General features: G+C 42.1%; 1 protein-coding gene and 1 pseudogene across 2 annotated transcripts; one reads left to right on the top strand and one right to left on the bottom strand.

Annotated features, from left to right (window-relative positions):
• The first annotated feature begins 657 nt into the window (after positions 1-657).
• On the top strand, positions 658-25,218 carry AMACR (alpha-methylacyl-CoA racemase). Of its 2 annotated transcripts, XM_026506772.4 has the most exons (5): positions 658-1,273; positions 3,561-3,704; positions 4,816-4,976; positions 9,218-9,404; positions 24,246-25,218. In XM_026506772.4, exons 1-5 carry the CDS (start codon positions 838-840, stop codon positions 24,650-24,652), a joined length of 1,335 nt encoding a protein of 444 aa, XP_026362557.3. In that variant the 5' UTR covers positions 658-837; the 3' UTR covers positions 24,653-25,218. The 2 variants fall into 2 exon arrangements, with proteins under 2 accessions (XP_026362557.3, XP_026362558.1); XM_026506773.4 differs by lacking the exons at positions 4,816-4,976; positions 24,246-25,218 and having other exon boundaries at positions 913-1,273; positions 9,218-9,402.
• LOC113260765 (protein SET-like) lies at positions 11,626-12,743 on the bottom strand (annotated as a pseudogene).

Raw genomic sequence — 25,218 nt, 5'->3', positions numbered from 1 at the left:
GGGACATAATTCAGCCTGTAACAGAGGGTGTATGTAAGAAGGTGTATGTAAGAGGGTGTATGTAATTCAGCCTGTAACAGACGGTGTATGTAAGAAGGAAGGTCTAGGTGAGATTTTCCAGACCTCTGATTTGGCTGAGCCTTTCCATGACCTGTATCTTTGAACTTATTAGTAAAACTTGATGCAGGGTAATATCTCTGATTCATGTGAGTCTGATCCTGGTTGTTAGCCTAAGCTATATGTGTGCTGTTTATTTTTTTTAGAAACAGTAGTCTGGAAGCAAATATGAAAAAATATTCTGTCAATCTGGATGTCTTCTTTATCATTCTATGCAGTTTTCACTTTAAGTTTTTAAAAATGAAAATAAAACAAAAGAAGGGAGTAAGGCAGCTTATGTCTGAACAAAAGTAGGAACATGGGCTAGAGAGGGACAAGGAGGTGTGACAATAACTAAACAAGGAGGCCATTAGACTGACGTGGTTCTAATGACCTGGCAGCCTACTAAACAAACCAAAATCTAACCCTGTAAATGCCTCTAAGTTATGAAATTGAAACCTAAGAACAACCCACCACAAACAGCCAAGTAGACTAATCTATAGCTAATCAATCATTTATTTGCTTTTCTCTTATAAAAGCCTCTCCCCAGCTCCTGTTGGTAGAATGCTCCTAACTACTTCCTTTTTGGTGATGCTTTATTAGAATAGATCTTTTGCTCAAAAAAAAGACCCCAACCAACCAACCAACCAAACAAACAAAAAACCCTTAAAATTTGTAACAAGCCTCAGTTTAACAGAGGATTATGCAGATAGCAAGGCAAAGAAAACCTGTCTGAGTCAAATGCCAAAAAAAGGGAAATCACCCTTAAGACTCGGCCAGGAGGCGGGGCCGGAATCCGCCCAATGCGCAGACTCCGGGACAGCGCCCCGCGCAAGCGCAGGGGGCACGGACCGCCAGGAGGTCAAGCGTCCCTGGCGGTCCGGGCTCTATCTAGGCTGGGGCACTTGTTCGCTTGGACACGCGGGAGCCATGGCGCTGCGCGGTATCTCGGTGCTAGAGCTGGCCGGCCTGGGCCCGGGCCCGTACTGCGGTATGGTCCTGGCGGACTTCGGGGCGCACGTGGTGCGTGTGGACCGACTGGGCGACCGCCGGGACTTGGGCGTCTTGGCCCGGGGCAAGCGCTCGCTGGCGGTGGACCTGAAGCAGCCGCAGGGGGCGGCTGTGCTGCGGCGCCTGTGCGCCCGTACGGATGTGGTGCTGGAGCCCTTCCGCCCCGGTGAGCCCCCTGCGCCCCCGCAGCGCCGCTAGGGGACCAGACGCTGGACGGACCCGGCAGAAGGGAGGGGCGGGGCCGTTTGACAAGCTGCGCCCTCTACGCCCGTGCTACACCCTTTCCTCGCTGTCTTTCTAGATTTTTCTGTCGCGTTTGCTGTCGTTCACTTTTCGCCCCTTCCGTATTTGGAATCCTAGATGCTGCTGTTGCCTTTGTTCTCCTCATACCCATTCCCGGCTCCTTCCCAGATTCCTCGTTTTTTAATCGCCTCTTTGTATTTGCGTTCTTAAATCTTTGAGAGTCGCGAATCCTATGAGAATATGACGAAAGCCATAGGTTCCCTCCCTGGAAAACTGCATATAGGTGCATAATCATTTTTCTACAGTTTTGGGAGTTGCTGTACCCTCTAAAAGCCATCCACTGACCCAGGCTAACACTCTGTCTTAAGTCTTGGTGTTCCCCAAGTTCCAGCTTCAGATAATTTAGTTTACCCTCTGCCTCCTGGAGCCCCCTTACTGTTCCAGTTGTTTTCACCTTTTTTTTTTTTTTTAAGATTTTATTTATTTATTTATTTGACAGAGAGAGAGAGACAACCAGCGAGAGAGGGAACACAAGCAGGGGGAGTGGGAGAGGAAGAAGCAGGCTCCCAGTGGAGCATGGATCCTGATGCGGGGCTCGATCCCAAAACGCCAGGATCACGCCCTGAGCCAAAGGCAGAAGCTTAACAGCTGAGCCACCCAGGCGCTCCTGTTTTCTCCTTTTGAAGACAGATGATGACCAAATCTATAACTGCACTCCCCTCTCCTAGAGCCACAGACGGCCGGAATACACAAGTCCTGTACATCTCTTAACTGGCTGTCTCCCAGGCATGGCAACTTCCACAAATCCCAAAACAAGCCCATTATCTTACCTCCTAAAATAGCATCTCCTCCTTCTATATTATTTATCTCAGTAAATGGAACCAATGCCCACCCAGCTGCCTGAATCAGAAGGCTACAGTCCATCTGTGACTCCAAATATTCTTCACTTCATTTGCTTTTAGTTATCAGGAATCCAGACATTCTTTCTCCGTTCTCTCACTCAGGCTTTTCATACTTGCTGTAGCTTCATTCACATTGTTGTAACAGCCTTTTTAAAGCTGATGTTTGGGTCTACACCACTTGAATCCATTCTCAGACAGCTGCCAGGGTAATCTCGCTCAAGTACTAAACCAAAGTTGGGCCTGATATATAGCAGGAAGTCAGTAAATGTTTGGTGAATGAATTGAATGTCTGTGGGGCACCAGACATAGTAAATGTGTTAACTCATTTATCCTCACAGCAGATTGGAGGATTATAATAATTTAATAATTAGGATTATATCATAATTTAATAATGCCCTGTTTACAGATGGAGGCTCACCATGATTGACTCCAGCGTCTTGCAACTAGGAGGAAAATAGAGCCGTGAATACAGACATAGCTGCTGGGTGGAAGGATTGTGGCTGGTGTTTTTAAGCAGAGGACTAGAATTTTTTTTTAAATGTAATTTACATAGTTTTAGGAAGACAAAGACCACAAAATTATTATATAATCTTTATTATTTTTAATCCCAGGAGATTTAAAGTACCAGTTGTCTGAATTTTGTGCAACGCATATGGTGGTTACCGATAAGCTCTTAGATGCTATTTTAGCATATCTTCCCATGGATATTTGCTGAGCCTTCTGTGAAGATACCCTTGCTGGCGAGGCACTTTAGAGGCCCGAGGAAACAGATCGGGCATGAATCCTACCAGAGGATTCTAAGCTGAAAGGGACAGTGGTGGCGTATCTACACATGAGCACAGCATGGGGTGGAAGGTGGCGGGCAGTGATGCAGGCACAGAAGAAGAAAAGAGCCTAAAAGGAATAGCCATTTTCAACAGTGTATTTTTGACCAAATAAAGCCCCAGGGTAACTGTTCCAAGAGAACAAACCATTTCTAATAAATGACTAAGGAGAGGATTTGGGGAACTATAAAGGTACTGAGTCAAGGAATGAAAGGTGCACTATGGGGATTGAAAGAACTTGAATATGCCTGAAGGGAAATAAGGAAGGGCTGGAAGGAAATAGTGTTCTGGGGCAGAAGTCACACATTCCAGAAATGGTGGCCTCACTCATTGTGCCCTTATTGGAAACATGCTAAAATCCACAACAAACATTATTAGTGTAACTTGCAAGGGTGCCATTTTATGTTTGCCCCAGAGACAGGATTATACCCATCCTCAGTTCATCCCTCTTTAAGAAAAAAATCACTGTTATTTTTCTCTTCAGGTGTCATGGAAAAACTCCAGCTAGGCCCAGAGATTCTGCAGAAGGAGAATCCAAAGCTTATCTATGCCAGGTTGAGTGGATTTGGCCAGTCTGGAAGATTCTCTAGAGTAGCAGGCCATGACATCAACTATTTGGCTTTGTCAGGTATGTCGACAGAATAATTTCTCTATACTTTTTATTTTGTTCCCAGTCAAGATGGATGGTTACAGTAATTACAAAGAATTTTAAAGGTGCAGATTTAAGTATTTACCAGAATCAATAAGGGGACCATGGTCGTTCAAAAAGTTTGGGTTTGTCTGGCGCCTGGATGGCTCAGGTAGTGGAGCATGCAACTCCTGATCTCAGGGTTGTGAGTTCAAGCCCCACTTTGTGCATGGAGCCTAGTTAAAATTAAAAAAGGGGGGTGAGCTTAGTTTGTCTTGGAACAGTTATTCTCAACCCTTTTCCCCTTGTCTTCACACATTTGAGGGATAATGGACTCTCACTAGTAACATTGACTTACTACATTTGTATAATCAATTCACAGGCAAGCCCCTGCCGGGAAGTAAGAGACCTGATTGTCTATAGTTTGAAAATGCTAATTTCGTTTGATCCTGACTCCCCTCTCCTTCCAACTTCATTGAGAATCATTGCCTGAGTCACCATTTTAGACTTCTCTGAATTTTCAAGTCATAGTATCACTTTATTAGAATTTTTGCCTATGAGAACATGTCTTAGAATGACCCAATCCTAGGATCCTAAGAAAGTGCGTGTGTTTTTGAGTAAAGAAAGTCTCAAATTTCCTGTGAGTACAAATATAAAGGTTGAGGAAAAGAGTGAGGATGGAATTGTTTTCTCCAGCTATTTTAAAATGTAGTCACTTTTATTTTTCTTGCGTTTATTTTCTTGCATCTCTTTCTAGTAAGAATGGCAGTGGATTATACAGTTGTTAAGCCATAAACTAAATTGATAACAATAATTTTTTCCCTGAAATTCAGTGAGTAAACACTTAGAAATAAAATTCTGAAAGCCTTAGTTGGAATAAAGTTTTAGAGAAGAAAAAAAAACCAAAAAAAACCCAAGGAGACTTGTTGGCGGAAAAGCCTGTTTTCGAATATGCCGACTAGGTTTAGATTTGGGAAAGCATTATGTACTAGTATTCACTATGTCAGCCACTAGAGAGAGAGTGGTTATTCCTCTTAAGGTGTTCATGTATTTATTTAAAAGAGACATTAAATTTACAGGTACTGTTCCCTGATGTTTTTTAATGATGTAGGTGTTCTGTCGAAAATTGGCAGAAATGGTGAGAATCCATTTCCGCCGCTGAATCTCCTGGCTGACTTCGGCGGCGGTGGCCTCATGTGCACACTGGGCATCTTGATGGCTCTGTTTGAACGCACACGCTCTGGCAAAGGTCAGGTCATCGATGCAAACATGGTAAGTGTTCATTAGGGAAGTGATGGGCCTCCCAATTGTTCCTAAGTATGATAGGCCGCTGCCTCAGATTCTTTTCTGAACAAGACAAGAGATAAATGAGATTTGAAGTTGGAACCCAAATTACCAAGAATATCCTTTTCTTTAAAATAGCTTCACATCCTTTACATGTGTTGGAATGTCATCGTTGATATCTGTTTGTGGAATCAATTTTCTAAACTTGTCATAACTCACCTGATTCCCGTGTTGGTTTCAGCAATTTTCCCCACTCTATTTCTTGTGCTTAGAATGCATTTTTCAAGCAATCCTCATTTAAAACTGCACTCAGAAAATCTCCCTTAGCAGATAGAGAAGATTCTTCAGGGTGCTAAAGTAAAATGGACCAGTCTCGACCTTCCTTCTACATTTTCCGGGGAGACTCCAACATTGCGAGGCTTTGGTGGTTTTCACTGCCATGCCTTGAGCACGGGCCTTGTGTTCTGCACGTTCCCTGTGCAATTTCTCCTGATCCTCCAAACAGCAGTTTCACTTGAAGTACGTTATTTTAAAGAGGAGGGAACCGAAGCATGGAAATTGGCCCAAGTTCTCACAGCCCCTTGGAGGGAGCCCAGTCCAGCACCACTGCAGGTTTGCATTGGGCAGGTCTTGGGAGGGCAAACGGAGATAGATTGAAGAAGACAAGACTGGGGGCAGACAGTGACTGGCTTTTTGCCGGGAGAGAAGCACAAGCACTAAAGCTGTTGGTGATTGAATGGGTCTGGGTTTAAGGGATGTTTATATTTGAGATGTAAAATTGCCAGGATTTGGTAGTGAGGGGAGAGAGAGGAGTCAAGGCTGACTCCCCTGTTTCTTTTCTTTCTTTTTTTTTTTTTTTTAAGATTTATTTATTTAGAGCGTGCATACGCATTTGAGTGAGCAGAGGGGCAGAGGGAGAGGGAGAGAGAGAATCCTCAAGCAGATTCCCCGCTGAGCGGGAAGCCCCGTGTGGGGCTCGATCCCAGAACCCTGAGATCATGACCTGAGCTGAAATCAAGTGTTGGCCACTTAACCGACTGAGGCCCCTAGGTGCCCTTATGCCCCTGTTTCTGGCGTGGGTGACCTGGTGGATGGCGGCGCTGGCACCACGGGGGAGGACTGCCGGTGGGAGAGGCAGGGGAAGTTAGTGGGTCAGAGCACAGACTCTGGCAGCCTACTTCCTCCACCACAGCTCGGCCACCGACTAGTTCTGTGATCTGAGGAACCTCCCTGTGCCTCAGCGGCTTCTTTGTAAAATGCAGATAACAATGGTACCTACCCTCAGCGCATCGTTAGAGAACTGAACGAGTGTCCCCGTTGTTCAGGGTCTAAACAGTACCTGGCATGGAGGAGGTGCTCTGCAAGGCACTTGGTATTATTGTTATTATGAAAGGAATTCAGTGTGGGTCGTTTCAAGTTTGAAGTCTCTCTCAGATATCCAGATGGAATGAATACTCAAAGTTAGAGACTAGAAACAGTTTTAGAGTTATAGGGGAGCCACCTGAGACTGTGTGGTCCTCTAGGGAAGTGGACAGAGCACTGTGTTTGAAGAGTGGACAGAAGAGAAGAAACATGGGCTAAGGAGAGCAAAGTGAGAACCGCAGAGTGTTTCTGTGAAAACGAAGGAAAGAGAAAGTGCTAAAAAAAAAAAAAAAAAGGAATGGTCAGAGGGTCAGATGTTGGTGGAGACGCAAGAGTTTAGATCTGAACAGTGTAAATTGGATTTGCCATTGGTGACCTTTTGCAAAAGCCATTTCCAGGATCCTCATCTTGGGGCCTTGGCTTGCGCCACCTTCTCACAGGCTAACTAACCCCTGTGCTATTTCTGTGCCATCTGATCCTCTTACCAGGGGACAGTCACACTGTCCTTTGTGTCCGTCTCTGGAGTGATTTCAGTAGGCGTGGCGTGTGATCGGCCTTTCCATCTCCGGCCCCTGGCCCAGTCCCCACACACTAGCAGCAGCACCCGCTGTATGCTTAGCACAGGCCGAGTGCAGGCGTATGTCTTCGCTCTGACCCACACGGCTCCCTGAAGGAAGCATGCTCACTCTCTTTTGGCATTTGAAGACTTCCAGACTTGGAGAGGTTAACCGCCTTCCACAGCAGGCGGCTGGAGAGGGTCAGAAGCACGGCACCCAGGCAGTTTAAGACGTATCCCTGGGCACGAACACTCACGCTTTCTGTCACTGCCCTCCATGGACGTGGTCCCTCTGGTCCAAAAGGAAGGAGCTAAGAACAAACGTGAGACCTTGGGAGTTTTCAGGAGAATATAAAGTTAAATACTTATTTAATAAAAATTTTAATAATTTACTAATAATGTGTAATTGCTTATTTCTAGTCAAATATAAATAAAAGATAATTGCTGCTTTCATTAGACTGTGTCTAATCAGAATTACATGATGATTAGGAAGGTAGTAGGTTGTTAGTATATGTGGATATGCAAACTTGATTCGGGGTTCATGATTGCATTAATGAGTGTTGGCTAATAACTCAAGGCCTAATGGATCAGTAAAGCACAGTGTTCATTACTTTCCCATCTCTGGGAACCCTTGTGATACAAATAGTTGTAGAAGCTGATGAGTGAGTGCAGATACCTTATTGTTCTAGGCCGTTGTTTTCAAATGTTTTTAGCGGCAGAATCCTCGATTCAGGCTAGTCCCGGAGTCGTCTCCTTGGAAACTGTCAAGTGAAGAAAACTGTGGAACATGATGTCTGTTTTCCCATGTTTACCCCTGATCTGGGGACGTGCACCGGACCTGGGCCGAGGTGGCTGGGCGCTGGCACATAGACTGTGGTCCCACATGATGAGAGCAGTAAAAAGGTTGGGAAAGTGAGGCTGCAGTTTCCCTGTGTCAAAGGGCTGTTGTCCGTGGCAGCCACTCAGTGTGTGTGTGAAGGGCAAGAGAAGCCGATGTGTGGGTAGCGTGAGGAGGTGAGGATTGTACCTGCTCTTTCTGCCCTGTATTTTCCACCCAGATAAAGATAGGGTTAAATTAGAGCCTTTCTGTGTCCTGAATGGGCCGAACTGGATCCATAACTCTGTTAGTGCATCTTTTTTCAAGAGACTCAGCAGTCTATCTAGTGTATAAAGGAGATTTTAGGTATATATGTATATACGCGTGCGTGTGTGTATGTATCATTATATGTGGCGTATCGTTCAATGTGTGTGTGTGTGTGTGTATAGATATGGGGACTGTCTAAAATCTGTGTAACCTGGTTTCAAAAGGAGCACCTCCTTAGGCCACTTACACAAAATATACATACTATTTGGTACGTCAAATGTCAGAGCCATAAATTTAATTGTGCATGAGATTTCAAGCTAAAAGGGAAAATTGGGATGTATCCAAAGATACAGTTCACATTTTTTTTCACAGCCAGTGACTGTGAGAAATTCCATAGGCCCATCGGATTCCAACTCTTTGAGACAAGGATGCTTTGATGGCCTTCTCCCCAGGGGCCTAGAATCATTAGGATCATAAAGCCGTAGATAGGGAAGTAGTCTCTGGATAGCCCGGTGCATCTAGCCTGTAACAATTATACCCAATGAATCCATTCCTGTTACTTCAGGACTCAGTGGGAGGTTGGCTTTCTCAAACTAATTTGTCTGGACTCAGAAAACCCATATATCTGCCACTCATCTTGTTACGTTTATTTTGTAACTTTCTAGTGATTGTTAAAATGTATTAAATACTCAAATATAGTTTTCTTGGGCTTGGAGTTAAGCTAGAATAAGCTACATTTAACTGTAATATGATTTACTTTTATGATGTGATATGCTTCACATACCTTCATGTATGTGCTTATAGGTATCGAGATCAGAAGATAGATTTTTAAAAACCTCTTTGCTTTATTTTTAACTTTTTATCCTGATAGTTTTAAACATATATAATTATAGAGAGGATATATAATGAACTTCCATTTGCCCTCACTTGGCTTCAAAAATGATCAACATTTGGCAGTTTTATTTGAAAGGGAGAACAACAGTAGTTCCTTCTAAGTCTTTTCTGAAAAATATCCTCTGACCTGAATAGTGGAGAAACCCTGTATCATAAACTTGTTCTAACACACTTTCTTGAAATATCAAAGAAGTTGTGTGATTAGATACAATCTTCCTATACTCTAAGAAACATTTTTATACCAATGTTTAAAAAAAAATCTAAGTGGAAATTAATCATGCTTTTATAGTTTAAATATCTGGATTCATACTGTATCCTGTTTCTTCTTCAAAGGTGGAAGGAACAGCATACCTGAGTTCTTTTCTGTGGAAAACTCAACAAATAGGACTGTGGGATCAGCCTCGAGGACAGAACTTACTAGATGGCGGAGCACCTTTCTACACAACTTACAAGACGGCAGATGGGGGGTTCATGGCTGTTGGAGCATTAGAGCCCCAGTTCTACAAGCTGCTGATTGAAGGTAAGTAACTTTCATGTGCCTCCCCCATCTCCCCTTTTCTTGTGGGTGTTCTTTAATCTCTACTTTGGAGGCTTTTGAAATCCATTATGTCTTTTATTATGTGTCTACCTCATAATTAACCTAATTATAGCCATCATATTGTGGGGCATTTCCCTTATGTTTTAAATTGACAGTTAATTTGACAAGTCTATAAAATAGCCCAGAGTTTTAAAAAATAATCCATTTTGTGGAAGGTCAATTTTTTACCACATTTCATACTCAGTAGTGTTGGGTATTTATATTGCCCTTGTGTGCCCACATCTTATTCTTCCTTTGAAATGACCTGCTGGTTCTACCAGTTCTTATTCCTTGATAGATGTCACCTATAATCCTTCCCAGTGTCAGGGGTCACCAGAATACAAAGTGACTTTGGTGAATAAGATTTTGTTGGAATATGTTATCACTTGATGTTTCTGCAGTTTACCCGTCTTGCAGATCCTTGTCTTATTTGCACATGGCCACAAGTTAGCGGGAGTATTTGGGATCTTTTCTTCCCTAATTAAATAATTGGACTAATGTTATTTTGTTCCTGTAAAATGTTTGAATTTAAAGTTTACTTTACAGATACCTGAGTATCTAAGAAGTTTTAGAATATATAATGTAGCGGTGTGACAAGTTGGTCATGGTGCCTCTATCTTTTCAACTTGAAGTTTGGAGTTCTGTTGTTATATTTGGTAGCTTTTCAGATGCAATATACTACTTAAACTTATTTGCATGTAGCTGAAATTGTCTTTTGCAAGCATCAGAAAGCATTTTATGATCAACAATATTAACTTCACTAACTTAAATATAGTTGGAGAAACATAGAACAGAATGGTTTCTCTAGATAATAAAGGCCTTTCTGTTCAGAAATTAAAACAAAGGGGGCGCCTGGGTAGCGCAGTCGTTAAAGCGTCTGCCTTCGGCTCAGGGCGTGATCCCGGCGTGCCGGGATCGAGTCCCACATCGGGCTCCTCTGCTATGAGCCTGCTTCTTCCTCTCCCACTCCCCCTGCTGTGTTCCCTCTCTCACTGGCTGTCTCTCTGTCACATAAATAAATAAATAAAATCTTAAAAAAAAAAAAAAAAGAAATTAAAACAAAGAATGGAAGGTCTTAATTCAAAATTAAGGCCAGAGCAATGCTGCGTGAGGGGCTGACTGGTAGGGGCGACACTCCGACAGGGCCTCGCGAGGCAGCAGGGATATAGCACAGCGGAGTCTGCACCTACGTAAACCTTGTATATTTATGCATTGTCTATTAAATATAATAATAAATATAATAATAAAATTTAAATATAAAAACGACTAAACTTCATCATCATTCACTGGCAGTTCTAAATGACAATGATAAAATATACTCATTGAAACAAATTTTGTTAGTTTGAGTTCTAAACAATTTTTACAGCTGCTGTTCAGTTCTAATAACAGGTAAGCTTATTAGCACATTTTTATTACTTGTCCTTTAGAAAATATTGCATAGGAGTTATTCAGAGAACTCCCAATTTTATAGTCTCACTCCAGTGTTTTCTTTTAAAATTTTTATAGTTCAGCACTCACAGTTAGGTCTCTGTTACGTTATGGGTTAATTTTTGTCCATGGGGTGAGCTGAGGTCCAACTTCATTGTTGTGCGTATGGCTCTCCAGTTTTCCCAGCGCTATTTGTCAACAGGACTATTCTTTCTCCATTGAATGGTTTTGGCATCCTTGTTGAAAATCAGTTGACCATAAGTGTAAGGGTATATTTTTGGATTCTCAGTTCTGTTCCACTGATGTACATGTCTGTCCTCATGTTAGCACCACACTGTAGACCATTGTAGCTTTGTGGTAAGTTTGAAATTGGAAAGTCTTAGTCTTTCAGTTTTATGCTTTTTCAAGATTGTTTTGGCTATTCAGGGTCCCAATATACAGAGAAACGAGAAAAAATAAAAGCTGGAATTCTAGGCACTATCACACAAGGGCCTGGCACCCTCCAGCTTCCAGTAGAGCTAAGGGAGCCGGTTTTTATTTTTTCCCACAGACCACAGTGGTGTTAATTCCATCACGTTTTTTTTTGAGACAGGAAGGGATAAAAATAAATTTGGAACAGAAAGGGGTAGACATTCTTTTCCCAAAGTATTCTGCTCAAGGTATTTTCCCCCCAAATAAGTTGAGTACCATGGTATGCAGGGGAAAAAAAGAGACTCCAAAAAAACAAGGCAAATGAGCACAAGAGCAGGGGGAGAATAAAAAAGAAGGCAACTTGCTCCCAGGGACTGGAGAGAATTGAAAAAGGAAGGTTAGAATCCATCAGTGTCCCATTAGTCGTCATCTGCTTCACCCTCCTCTCCTTCCTCCCCCTCATCACTTGCATCTTCTTCACCTTCATCCTCATCTCCTTCTTAATCAGTATCTTCCATTCCTTCTTCTTCATCGTCATCATCACCCTCTCCTTGCCTTTCTTCATCATCTGTATCAGGAACCAAGTAGTACTGTAGTGGATTTGGCCAAATATCATCTTTGATGACCTCTGCGGACTCATCTGCACCTGCATCGGAATGGTCAGTAGACCAGGTGAAGAAGTTCTCTGCTTCCTCGTGCTGTCTCTTCCTGCTGGCTTTATTCTGTGTTTGACTTGAACGTTTCATCAGATCCTTTCCAGATTTCCGCTTGATTTCAGTGGACTTGGAAGGTGGATCACTACTCTCATTCAGATGAAATTCCTTGAAGAGAACTTTATTTCAGAGTAAGGATTTGCATCAAAATAATATTCTGTTCTGTAACCTGATTTAATATCTTTAAATTCTTCCACTTTAGCTCTTGTCAGATAATTCAGCAGCTCTTCTTCCTCTTCCCCAAGCGGTGCAGACACTTGTGGATGGTTGACAAATGTCCTTACCTACAAATTGGGGATTTGGGCAGTCAGTTCTGACCTCTGCTGAAGAAATGGTTGGCAGAGTTTGTGATGTTCCTGTTCTACTTTCAAAGTCTCCTCACGGGCATGTTCATTATGTCTGGTTCATCTCGTACTTCACGAACATGTTCTATTGCTTGCTCTTGTTTTTCTCCCTTCAGCAAGTGCTGAGATGTTGACATCTGCCTCTGGCTTGGCGGCAGAAGGCCGTGTCAGTTTCTTTGTTTGAGGCAGGACTGAAGACTGGCATTTGGGGGCCAGGCTGTGAGGAAAGTCCAGGAAACAAGGGCAGAGGCATGTGTGGAAGAACCTCCAGTTACTCCATATGTTGATATTCTTGATGGTGTCCTACAGGTCTCTGAGCTTCTGTTCATTTTTCTTTTCTTTTTTCTTTCTGTTCCTCAGACTGGATAAGCAGTTTTCTTCTCTTTGAGTTCACTGATTCTTTCTCCTGCTAGTTCATGTCTGTTGTTGAGTCCCTCTAATGAAGTTTGTATTTGTTATTGTACTTTTCAATTCCAGAATTTTTTTTTTAAGATTTTATTTATTTACTTGTTAGAGAGATCACGAGCAGCGGGGAGGAGTAGAGGGAGAAGCAGACTGTGGGACTCCGTCCCTGGACTCTGGGATCATGACCTAAGCCAAAGGCAGATGCTTAACCAACTGAGCCACCCAGGCGTCCCTAACTCCAGAATTTCTATTTGGTTCCTTTTTCAATAATTTTATGTCTCTTTATTGATATCCTCTTTGATTAGACATCATTCTCAAACTTTCTTTTAATTTTTCAGACATGGTTTCCTTCAGTGCTTTTAATATGTTTTAAATAGCTAGCTGATTTAAAGTCTTTTCCAGTTAAGTCCAGTATTTGGCTTTTTCGGGGATAGTTTCTGTTCATTGCTTTTTGTCTTGTGTATGGGTCATATTTTCCTTCTTCTTTGCATGCCTCACAAATTTAGTTGAAACTTGATATTTTAAATAACATAATGTGGCAACTCTGGAGATCAGGTCTCTCCCTCCCTTCCCCTCTTCCCAGTCCTGGATTTGTCCTTTCCACTATTTGTTTATTTAACGACTTTCCTGGACTAAATCGGTATTCTTTGGTATGTGTAGCAGCTGAAGTTTGTTCAGTTAGCTTGGTGATCAGGTACTGATTGGATAGAGATGTCTTTAAATGCTTTGAACCAATTAATTTCCCATCTTTTTCTGAGGTGCTCTGTGCCTTCACTTCTTGCTTGTGTGGTGACTCAAGGTCAGCCAGAGGTGAAAGATTAGGACCTTCTCAGATCTTTCCTGGGCATACTCACGGTGCTACACATGTGCCTTCTCAATTCTCAGGAATATGCTGGAGCATTTCAAAGCTCCCCATGAGCATCCTGTTCCCCACTTTTCTTTGAGTTTGTCAGTTTCTTTTTAGTCCCAACAGGGAATGCCACCTCAGATAGCTATGATATTAAACAGTTGCCACTGATTTTTTTTGACATACGTCAAAAATGTTCCATGAATAAGGCATTGTGAGCTCTAAGTGAGATCAAATGAAGACAAGCCCTGAGAACGGAGCCTTTCAGAGAGCTGCTAGACAAATGGCAGTTCTCTGGGGATGGGATTTTTGGGAAGCTCTCAACTCATTTGCTCCCTACAATGACTGTTATCCTGTTAGTTATTACACCACTATGGCTAGGAGCCTGTTGGTTTTGATGGCTACCCCACAGCTGGGGAGAGAGGGATGAAATTAGAGAAGGTTGTAACACCACAAGTCTCACTGATCTTATTGAGATGTAGTTGTTTTCCCTGAATAAATGCTCTTTGGATTATTGTAAACTTTTAGTTGATTTCCAGAATTCTGAAAAGGTTCATTCTGACAATTTGTGCCAGGGTTCTTGTTGCTTTTATGCAAGAGCAGGTTTTTGAAGGTTCTGGTTCTGCCATTCCAGAAGATAACTTCCCTTCTTGGTGTATCTTGTTGTTATCTTAAAACATACGTGTTTGGCATAATCATTTCTTTTTTTTTTTTTTTTTTTTTTTTTTTTTTTAATTAATAATGATTTTTTATTATATTATGTTAGTCACCATACAGTACATCCCCGGTTTTCGATGTAAGGCTCGATGATTCATTAGTTGTGTATAACACCCAGTGCACCATGCAATATGTGCCCTCCTTACTACCCATCACCGGTCTATCCCATTCCCCCACCCCCCTCCCCTCTGTAGCCCTCAGTTTGTTTCTCATAGTCCATAGTCTTTCATGTTTCATTCCCCCTTCTGATTACCCCCCCTTCCTTTATCCCTTTCTTCCCCTACTGATCATTCTAGTTCTTATGTTCCATAGATGAGAGAAATCATATGATAGTTGTCTTTCTCTGCTTGACTTATTTCACTAAGCATTATCTCCTCCAGTGCCGTCCATGTTGTAGCAAATGTTGAGAACTCATTCTTTCTGATTGCTGAGTAATATTCCATTGTATATATGGACCACAACTTCTTAATCCAGTCATCTGTTGCAGGGCATCTCGGCTCCTTCCACGATTTAGCTATTGTGGACATTGCTGCTATGAACATTGGGGTGCATATGGCCCTTCTCTTCACTACGTCTGTATCTTTGGGGTAAACACCCAGTAGCGCAATGGCTGGATCATAGGGTAGCTCAATTTTTAACTTTTTAAGGGACCTCCACACGGTTTTCCAGAGTGGCTGTACCAACTTGCATTCCCACCAACAATGTAGGAGGGATCCCCTTTCTCCACATCCTCTCCAACAATTGTTGTTTCTTGCCTTGTCTATTTTTGCCATTCTAACTGGCGTAAGGTGGTATCTCAGTGTGGTTTTGATTTGAATTTCCTTGATGGCTAATGATTTTGAACATTTTTTCATGTGTCTGTTAGCCATTTGTATGTCTTCATTGGAAAAGTGTCTGTTCATATCTTCTGCCCATTTTTTGATTTGTTTATTTGTTTCTCGTGTATTGAGTTTGAGAAGTTCTTTGTAGATCTTGGATACCAGTCCTTTATCTGTAGTGTCATTTGCAAATATATTCTCCCATTCCGTGGGCTGCCTCTTAGTTTTTCTGACTGTTTCCTTGGATGTGCAGAAACTTTTAATCTTGATGAAGTCCCATAAATTCATTTTATCTTTTGTTTCTCTTGCCTTTGGGGATGTGTCATGAAAAAGGTTGCTTTGGCTGATGTCGTAGAGGTTGCTGCCTATGTTCTCCTCTAGAATTTTGATGGATTCCTGTCTCACATCGAGGTCTTTCATCCATTTGGAGTTTATTTTTGTGTATGGTGTGAGATAGTGGTCAAGTTTCATTCTTTTGCATGTAGCTGTCCAATTTTCCCAGCACCATTTATTGAAGAGACTGTCTTTTTCCCACCAGATGTTTTTTCCTGCTTTATCAAATATTAGTTGCCCAAAGAGCTGAGGGTCCATTTCTGGGCTCTCTATTCTGTTCCATTGGTCTATGTGTCTGTTTTTGTGCCAGTACCATGCTGTCTTTGTGATCACAGCTTTGTAGTACAGCTCGAAGTCCGGCATTGTGATACCCCCAGCTTTGTTTTTCCTTTTCAACAGTTCCTTGGAGATTCGGGGTCTTTTCTGGTTCCATACAAATTTAAGGACTATTTGTTCCAGTTCTTTGAAAAACGTTCTCGGTATTTTGATCGGGATAGCATTGAAAGTGTAGATTGCTCTGGGTAGCATGGACATTTTAACTATGTTAATTCTTCCGATCCATGAGCATGGAATATCTTTCCATCTTTTTATGTCTTCCTCAATGTCTTTTAAGAGTGATTTATAGTTTCTAGAATAAAGGTCCTTTACGTCTCTGGTTAAGTTAATTCCAAGGTAACGTATGGTTTTTGGTGCTATTGTAAATGGGATGGATTCCCTGATTTCTCTTTCTTCGTTCTCGTTATTCGTGTACAGAAATGCAACTGATTTCTGAGCATTGATTTTGTATCCCGCCACGTTACTGAATTGCTCTATAACTTCTAATAGTTTGGGAGTGGCTTCTTTTGGGTTTTCCATATAGAGTATCATGTCGTCTGCGAAGAGAGACATTTTGACTTCTTCTTTGCCGATTTGAATACCTTTGATCCCTTTTTGTTGTCTGATTGCTGTTGCAAGGACTTCTAGTACTATGTTGAATAATAGTGGCGAGAGTGGGCATCCTTGTCGTGTTCCTGATCTTAAGGGAAAGGCTTCCAGCTTTTCCCCATTGAGAATAATATTTGCAGTAGGCTTTTCATAGATGGCTTTTATGAGATTGAGAAATGTACCTTCTATTCCTACACTCTGAAGGGTTTTAATCAGGAAAGGATGCTGTATTTTGTCAAATGCTTTTTCGGCATCGATTGAGAGGATCATATGGTTCTTGAGTCTTTTCTTGTTGATATGATGTATCACGCTGATTGATTTGCGAATATTGAACCACGCTTGCATCCCAGGTATGAATCCCACTTGATCGTGGTGGATAATCCTTTTAATGAACTGTTGGATTCTATTAGCAAGTATCTTGTTGAGGATTTTGGCGTCCATATTCATTAGGGAAATCGGTCTGTAATTCTCCTTTTTGAGGGGGTCTTTGCCTGGTTTGGGGATCAAGGTAATATTGGCCTCATAGAATGAGTTTGGTAGCTTTCCTTCTGTTTCTATTTTTTGAAATAGCTTTAGGAGAATAGGTATTATTTCTTCTTTGAATGTTTGGTAGAATTCCCCAGGAAAACCGTCCGGGCCTGGAGTTTTGTTATTTGGAAGGTTGTTTATCACTGACTCAATTTCTTCATAATTAATTGGCCTGTTTAAGAAACCAATTTCTTCCTTTTTCAATCTTGGTAGTTTATAGGTTTCCAGGAAGGATTCCATCTCTTCCAGATTGCTTAGTTTATTGGCATATAGCTGTTGATAAAAATTTCTAATAATCCTTCCAATTTCAGTGGTGTTCGTCGTGACCTCTCCTTTTTCATTCATAATTTTAATAATCTGGGTCCTTTCTCTTTTCTTTTGGATAAGTCTTGCCAGTGGTCTGTCAATTTTATTGATTCTCTCCAAGAACCAGCTTCTAGTCCTGTTGATCTGCTCTACTGTACTTCTGGTTTCTGCTTGATTGATTTCAGCTCTAATTTTGGTCAACTGCTTCCTCGTGCGTGGATTAGGCCTGTCCCTCTGTTGCTGTTCCAGCTTCTTGAGGTGAGAATATAAAAACTGCATTTTAGATTTTTCTATTCTTTTGAGTGAGGCTTGGATGGCTATGTATTTCCCCCTTAGGACTGCCTTTGCAGTATCCCATAGGTTTTGGACTGTTGTATTTTCATTCTCATTGGTCTCCATAAATTGTTTAATTTGATTTTTGATTTCCTGGTTTATCGAGTCATTCCTGAGCAGGATGGTTCTTAGTCTCCAAGTGTTTGAGTTTCTTCCAAATTTTTCCTTGTGGTTGAGTTCCAATTTCAGAGCGTTGTGGTCTGAGAATATGCAGGGGATAATTTCAATCTTTTGGTATCGGCTGAGACCTGTTTTGTGTCCCAGAACATGGTCTATTCTTGAAAATGTTCCATGGGCATTAGAATAGAATGAGTATTCTTTGGTTCTGGGGTGTAGTGTTCTATATATATCTAAGAGGTCCAACTCGTCGAGTGTGGCATTCAAAGCCTTTGATTCTTTGCTTAGTTTTTGCCAGGGTGTTCTGTCTATTTCTGAGAGTGGAGTGTTGAGGTCCCCTACTATTAATGTATTTTTATCTATATGTCTCTTTATTCTGGTTAAGAGTTGGCTTGTGTATCTTGCTGCTCCCCTGTTGGGGGCATATATATTTATAATTGTCATATCCACTTGTTGAATACTTCCTTTAAGAATAATATAGTGCCCTTCTGCATCTCTAACTATAGTCTGTAGTTTAAAATCCAATTTATCTGATATGAGAATTGCTACCCCAGCTTTCTTTTGAGGTCCATTTGCGTGAAAGATGGTACTCCATCCCCTTACTCTCAGTCTGAATGCATCTTTGGGTTCGAAATGAGTCTCTTGAAGACAGCAAATGGATGGGTCATTTCTTTTTATCCAATCTGCAACCCTGTGGCGTTTGAAACCAGAATTCAAACCATTAATGTTCAGGCTGAGTACTGAGAGATATGCTTTTAATTCTGCCATGTTGTCAGTAAAGTCTTTGTTTGTATTGGCTGTGACTTTCTGTTTTGTATCACTCTTGGGGCCTTTTTACTTTTATAGAACCCCCCGTAATACCTCCTGTAGGGCTGGTTTCGTGGTTACGAAATTGGCTAGTGACTGTCGATTCTGAAATGTCTTTATTTCTCCATCAATTCTGAATGACAGCCTTGCTGGATAAAGGATCCTTGGCTGCATGTTTTTCTCTGAAAGAGCTTTAAAAATGCTCCCCCAACCCTTTCTCTCATTCCAGGTCTGTGTAGACAGGTCTGATGTAATTCTGATGCCTTTGCCTTGGTACGTGAGAAATTTCTTTGCCCTGGCCGCTTTCAATACTGTTTCTTTGGATCTCATATTTGCGAATTGCACTATGACGTGACGTGGTGTAGGTCTGTCATGGTTGAGCTTGGGAGGGGTCCTCTCTGCCTCTTGGACACGAATTTTTGTTTCCCTTGCTAGATTAGGGAAGTTTTCAGCTACAATTTGTTCAAATATCTCTTCTAGACCTCTGTTTTTCTCCACCCCCTCAGGGATGCCGATGATTCTAACATTGGATCGTTTCGTTGAGTCAGTAATCTCCCGTAGCCAACATTCGTGGGCGTGGATTTTTTTAAGACCATCTTCTAATTTTATTTTTTCCTCTATTAACCCATCCTCCAATTCACTAACCCTTTCCTCCGCTTCCGTGACCCTGGCCGTCAGAGCCTCTAGTTTTGCCTGCATTTGGCTCATAGAATTTTTAATTTCTGTCAAATTTGCTCTCATTTCCGCCCTTAGGGATTGTATATTCTCAGTAATATTTTCCTGAATACTTTTTTCAAGTCTACTCATTATCTTGACCATTGTTACTCTGAATTCCATTTCTGATAATTTGGTTACATCCATATCCGTTACTTCTGTGGCAGAGGCCCCTGACTCACTGTCTTTTCTTTGCTGGGGGGGGCTTCTCCTTCTTGTCATTCTGATGAAGAGAGGTTGCGGGGTTTCCAGAGCCCAAAATTATTGACTGGGTCCCAGGCCGTGCCTCTTGTTTTATAGGGATCTTAGAGATGTGGGCTTCTTCTTTAAAGATTTTATTTATTTACTTATCTGAGAGAGGGAGACAGACAGTCAGCAAGAACGAAACAGAAGCAGGGGAGTGAGAGAGGAAGAAGCAGGCTCCCAGCGGAGGAGCCCGATGAGGGACTCCTTTCCGGAACGCCGGGATCACGCCCTAAGCCGAAGACAGGCGCTCAATGACAGCGCCACCCAGGCGCCTCCGGTTGTGGGCTTCTTGATTTTTCAGCCTGCCTTCTGTGTTCTGGGGGAGGGGCCTGCCGCGCCGATACTCAGGCAACCCTGTTTGGTTAGAGTCTCCGTGTCCCCTGCGAGGGAGGATGGGGATGGGCACTCTCTGAGCCGATATTTCCAGGCTTTTGTTCTCTGGCGGCTTTCCCTGGCGGCCGGCTATGCCTCTTCTGAGGGTCAGAGCAGCAGAGGCTGCATTGTCGCAGAACAGAGGGATTGCGGCCCGTTCTCCACTGATGTTCCGGCCACTTTAACTCTGTTACTGTTGGTGCTGCTCAACCCTGCGGCGTCCCGGGATGTGCGCACCAACTCGGCGACCCTGCCCTCACTTCCAGGGCCGGCGCGTCTCTGTCCTTTGTGTTTCTAATGCCGCCAGCCACCGGCCGCCCAGTCTCTGTCCTTTGTGTTTCTAATGCCGCCAGCCACCGGCCCGCGCGTCTCTGTCCTTTGTGTTTCTAATGCCGCCAGCCACCGGCCGCCCCGCGCGCTCCCGGGTCTCCCGGTCTCAGTCTATGCCCGGTGAGCACACCTCGATTCCGGAGTTTCGTGAGAAGCCTGGTGGCGCGCGCACCCGGTTCAGGGTCTCAGTTTGCTGTTTCTCGGGTGCCGACCGCGAGTCCGCCCGCTCCCCCGTGCAGGTGGCCCGCCAGCCGCCAGCCGCCAGCCGCCCCGCGCGCGCTCCGGGAGTTCCCGGTCTCAGTCTGGATCCCGTGAGCACACCGGGATTCCGGTGTTCCGGGAGATGCCTGGTGGCGCGCGCGCGTTCACGGCTCACCGGTCTCAGTCCGCTCTCTCGCGGGTGCCCTCTGTGTGTCCCCCGCTCCCCCGTGCAGGTGGCTGCCGCTTCCCGGCGCCCAAACGCGGCGGCTCCCTCCCCCTTCCGTTTATCTTCCGATATCCGTGCACGGTTTACAGCTCCCCTCTTCGTACCTCAATACTCAGCGCTGGAGATGTTCATTTGTAGAGATCCAGATGCATCATCCTGCGTCTCAGGCTGATTCCGTGGTTATTTAGGCTGGTCTGGTACCTATCCAGCTCGACTCAGGGGACCGGCTGAAAAAGGGGTCCCCTACTCCTCCGCCATCTTAACTCCCCTGGCATAATCATTTCTAACATCCATACTCCACCACAATGAATGAGTTTTTCTGGAAATATTGAAAACGAAATGAGATGTTTTTCTAGCTAATTGCTCCACCTCTTCAACTTCTGACCAGACCACCTTCTAGATTTTTCTCTTTCTAAATCAAAACTCTGTAACCACCCTGATTTTTTTTTATAGCCTCCTCTCTTTGCATCCACAGCCTTTTCTGGTATCTTTAACCTCCTCTCTCCCTTCAAAGTTCACCAGGGATCCTTAGCTGATAGGTGGTTTGTGGTTCAGGCTGGACTTAGCATGTTAAATCAGCTTTGGCTAATCTACACAGTCCATGCCGAAATGCCTCAGCATTTTCTTTCTTTTACAGTATTTATTTACAAAAATAGTACTTTTACTAATCACATATACGTGACTTTTCTCTCAGGCCCAGCTGGACAAACAGCCACATCCATAATGATTTTTTTAGGTAGTATTAATTATATACCTCATTTATTTTACCTTATATTTGAGATTTGCGAGACCATACTTCACCTCTTCAGCATCTGAACATAAATACACAAGGTTTTTGTAAGGTACAGATTCTACCATATCAGGACCCTGCTGCTTTCTGCAGCAAAGAAATCTGAAACCACAGAATTTCATGACATTCTGGGATAACAAGACTCTTGTAGTATAATCAGTAAGCAACAGAGAATTTTTTAAAGTTGTTTTAAAATCTCAAAATACTATTAAAAAGAAAGACAACAAGGTTTGCCAAGGTTGTGGGAGAAACTGCAGGTCTGTGCATTACTGGCGGGAATGTAAAATTGTGCAGCTGCTGTGGAAAGCTGTATGGCAGTTCCTTGGAAAATTAAAACAGAATTACTATACATTTTATGCTATGACAATTTTTAAAAAAATGAAAAATGTTTCAAAATAATGTATTTCAGAAAAAAGTATAATACAGAATTTGTAAAGTAAGAAGTAAAAATTCTCCCTTGTCCTTCCACTTTGGGAAAGTTTGGGATGTGGCTTTCGTGAACTTTTTCTGTGTACATGTTAACACAATTGTTTTATTTATTTATAAATTACATTTATAGATAGTATATAATTATGTAAATTTATAGTAAATAACTATCTTTTATTATTCAACAGTATACTAAAGATGTCCTTTCTTGTCAATATCAAAAAAAAAAATCTTCCTCGTACGTAGTAGCCATGTGATATTCTGTGGTGTGCCTGTACTAAAATGTAACCATTTCTTTATTCAAGTTCGTTTACATTTTTCCATAGTTTTGCATTGTAACAAATACTGTTTGTTATTTATTAATAAACATTAATCTGTGCACATAAAACATTGGATAATTACATGAATTTTTGACTGCTTAATATTTGCCAAATATTGTGTCATAGAGCAGTGAAGTTTTGACACGTACTTAATAAGCATTTTGTATAATTGCCTGTGTGTATGTATATGTGTACATGTATATATAAGGTAGCTTTTTGGAAATTAAGACATACTTTCCCAAGATTTAAATAGTGTCTGAGTCTAAAGACCAGTCCTTGAAATGTTTGACTTAAAATACCAGAAATTTAATATTGGTTATGCTATAGAAACTAGCCACAATCTACAGTTGTACTTATGTGGGGGAGTGGTTTTAGAGTTCCATACAGGAATGTCAAGAGCAATCCTAAACTATTGGGGGCTAATCCTGTTTCCTTGATCAGGGTCATGGGCAGGATGGGAAACTGGCTGAGAAAGGATGAGAAGACAGTCGAAGAGCTGGGGTGTCAGAGTTAGGGGTAGGAGCTGGGGTCTTTTGATTTCTAGTATTTTTACAGGATACAAACTGTAACCTGTGAGACCATCGATCTCAGATATAATGTCTTTTACAGAGAGAACATATTTATGAAGTTTTATTTAGTGTTAGGATTCTGATCACATTCTGATTAAAAAAAACTTGTTTAAAAAGCACGCAAATATGTTTCTAGCAGTAGCTATGATCTATATCACTATTTTTGGCTAGCTGGTTATTTGATTTGCAATCACAGAGTTTGAGGCAATTGGGAAAAAGAAAGCTAAGTAAAAGACATCCTTAGAAACTTTTTTTGGGGTAGGTTATAGTGATAAACCTGAAGTTTCGGCTCCGTATTTTTCCTGGTATTTGAATGGGACAAGTGGCTACAGAGAAAGATTTATTTGTGTATCCCACAGGTGTCTTTTCATGACTGTCCGGAACCGTACCAGTTCTCCTTATTTCCTCATGTACCTCAGAAGCCTAAGAATGGCCTGCGGTATTCATGTCTTACCTCTTGAGGGATTTTCCTCTTCAGAGCAGTTTACAGTAGTCCTTGTTCTTCTACATGATAGGGAAGGAAAGGGTGATAAAAGTGAGAATTATTAGCTTAACTGGACCATACTTATGCAAAATAACACACATAAGAAGGGCCTTTCATTATTATTCCACTCTCACCATCTACATTTAAAAACCCTCTTCCATGAGGGAGTAATTAGGACATTCACACCAAACCCTAGTAAAGTGGCCTTTTGGGTATAATTTAATCAGCACTGGAGTTCGGGTTTACCTGCAGGGGTAGGTGCTTTAGTCTATAAAGGAGGCACAGATCAGGTCACAGGCCCAGAAGCCATCCTTTCTGGATGCTTTCATCTTTTCTGCACCGTGTATTGAGGGCCCCTTCAAGGTCTCCTCCTTCCTGCTTGACACAAAAGTCTGTGTGCCCCACTCATGGTTTGGCTGGGTGATCACTTTCTGTTGTGTTTGCTGTAGGAACAATTTGTTGCATGTGTCTTTGGGTATCTTACAAATCCTTTGTTTCTAGTTCACAGCAGTGTTCTAAGAGGGTAATGAGTCAAACATCACTGTTCTACTAGAGCTCTTTTATTTGACCAAAATAAAGAGAGGTGAATATTATATATAAAATTGCAATTTTGAATTTAATCATTTATCTTTAGGTTTCTTGCAAAGTGGGATAATCATGTGTAAAGTTGTTTAGATTTTATCTTTTATAGGGTTTGGGTACACTATATAAAATGCGGGGTTATTTGAATTCCGTATGACAGATCATAACATCATGAGGAAATTTTTTTTTGAAAACTTACTCAGGGAAAAGATCAATTTCTAGAAACTAGACCTTTACAAATAGACTACTTCTGATGAAATATAAGCGATAAACTCTTGGCAGTGGGAAGTCTGTGTGGAGTCCTGCTACCCGCTTACCTCTAGCCTTTGGCTCCAGTTTCAAGCTGAGTTTGAATTTCTTCTCTTGAGCCAGTTGAGGAACTCTTATAGAACATCCTGTTGGGGACGGTACGGTGAGGTCAAAATGCATTTGCGTTGATTATAATAACTACACCCGGAGCATAAGCACTGAAGAAATTGTGTTTTTATCTCAGGACTCGGGCTAAGGCATGATGAGCTTCCTCCTCAGATGAGCGTGAGTGACTGGCCAGAAATGAAGAAGAGATTCGCAGATGTGTTTGCCAGGAAGACAAAGGCAGAGTGGTGTCAGATCTTCGATGGCACAGATGCATGCGTGACTCCAGTTCTGACATTTGAAGAGGTTGCCCACCATGATCATAACAAAGAACGGGGCTCGTTCATCACTGATGAGCAGGGTGTGAGTCCCCGCCCTGTACCTCTGCTGTCAGACACTCCAGCTATCCCTTCTTCCAAAAGGGACCCTTTTGTAGGAGAACATACTGAAGAGATACTTAGAGAATTTGGCTTCAGCCAGGTAGAGATCGATCAGCTTGCCTCAGATAAAGTTATCAAAAGTAATAAGCCAAGAGCTTATCTCTAAGTTCCAGGCCTCCTAGCTCAAGTGAATTGGAATATTGCATGTTTGGTATAGAATAATACAGAAAATTTTAAGTAGGGAAACATGGAGGAACAGTATCACAGTGGACCAGCTGTTCTGATCAAGAAACAGACTGGCGACACAGTGATGATTGAATTCTGTAAATGATTAACATCATGGCTTTTGATTGAGGAATGTTTTTAGTTCACCAATATTAAATTGTGACAAGTTTTTCTGCCTTTCAATTTATTTGATAGAATATATTTTTAAAATTAAAATGTTACTAGGGTTCCTGGGTGGCTCAGTCGGTTAAGCGTCTGCTTTCAGCTCAGGTCATGATCTCAGGGTCCTGGGATCAAGCCCAGCATCAGGCTGTCTCTGCTCAGCAGGGAGTCTGCTTCTCCCTCACCCTCTGTGCGCACATGAGTGCGTGCTCTCTCTCTCGCTCTCTCTTGTTCTCTCTTGCTCTCAAATAAATAAAATCTTTTTAAAAAATTAAAATGTTAATAATATACCTTAAATGAATAAATATAATGCTTTTTATTAAATAAAGTCTTTTCACCCGTAAA

Source organism: Ursus arctos, unplaced genomic scaffold, assembly GCF_023065955.2.
Source record: "Ursus arctos isolate Adak ecotype North America unplaced genomic scaffold, UrsArc2.0 scaffold_15, whole genome shotgun sequence".
NCBI classification, from domain to species: domain Eukaryota; kingdom Metazoa; phylum Chordata; class Mammalia; order Carnivora; family Ursidae; genus Ursus; species Ursus arctos.
Note: the sequence above shows the minus strand (reverse complement) of the source record. Positions and strands in the feature narration are given on the sequence as shown.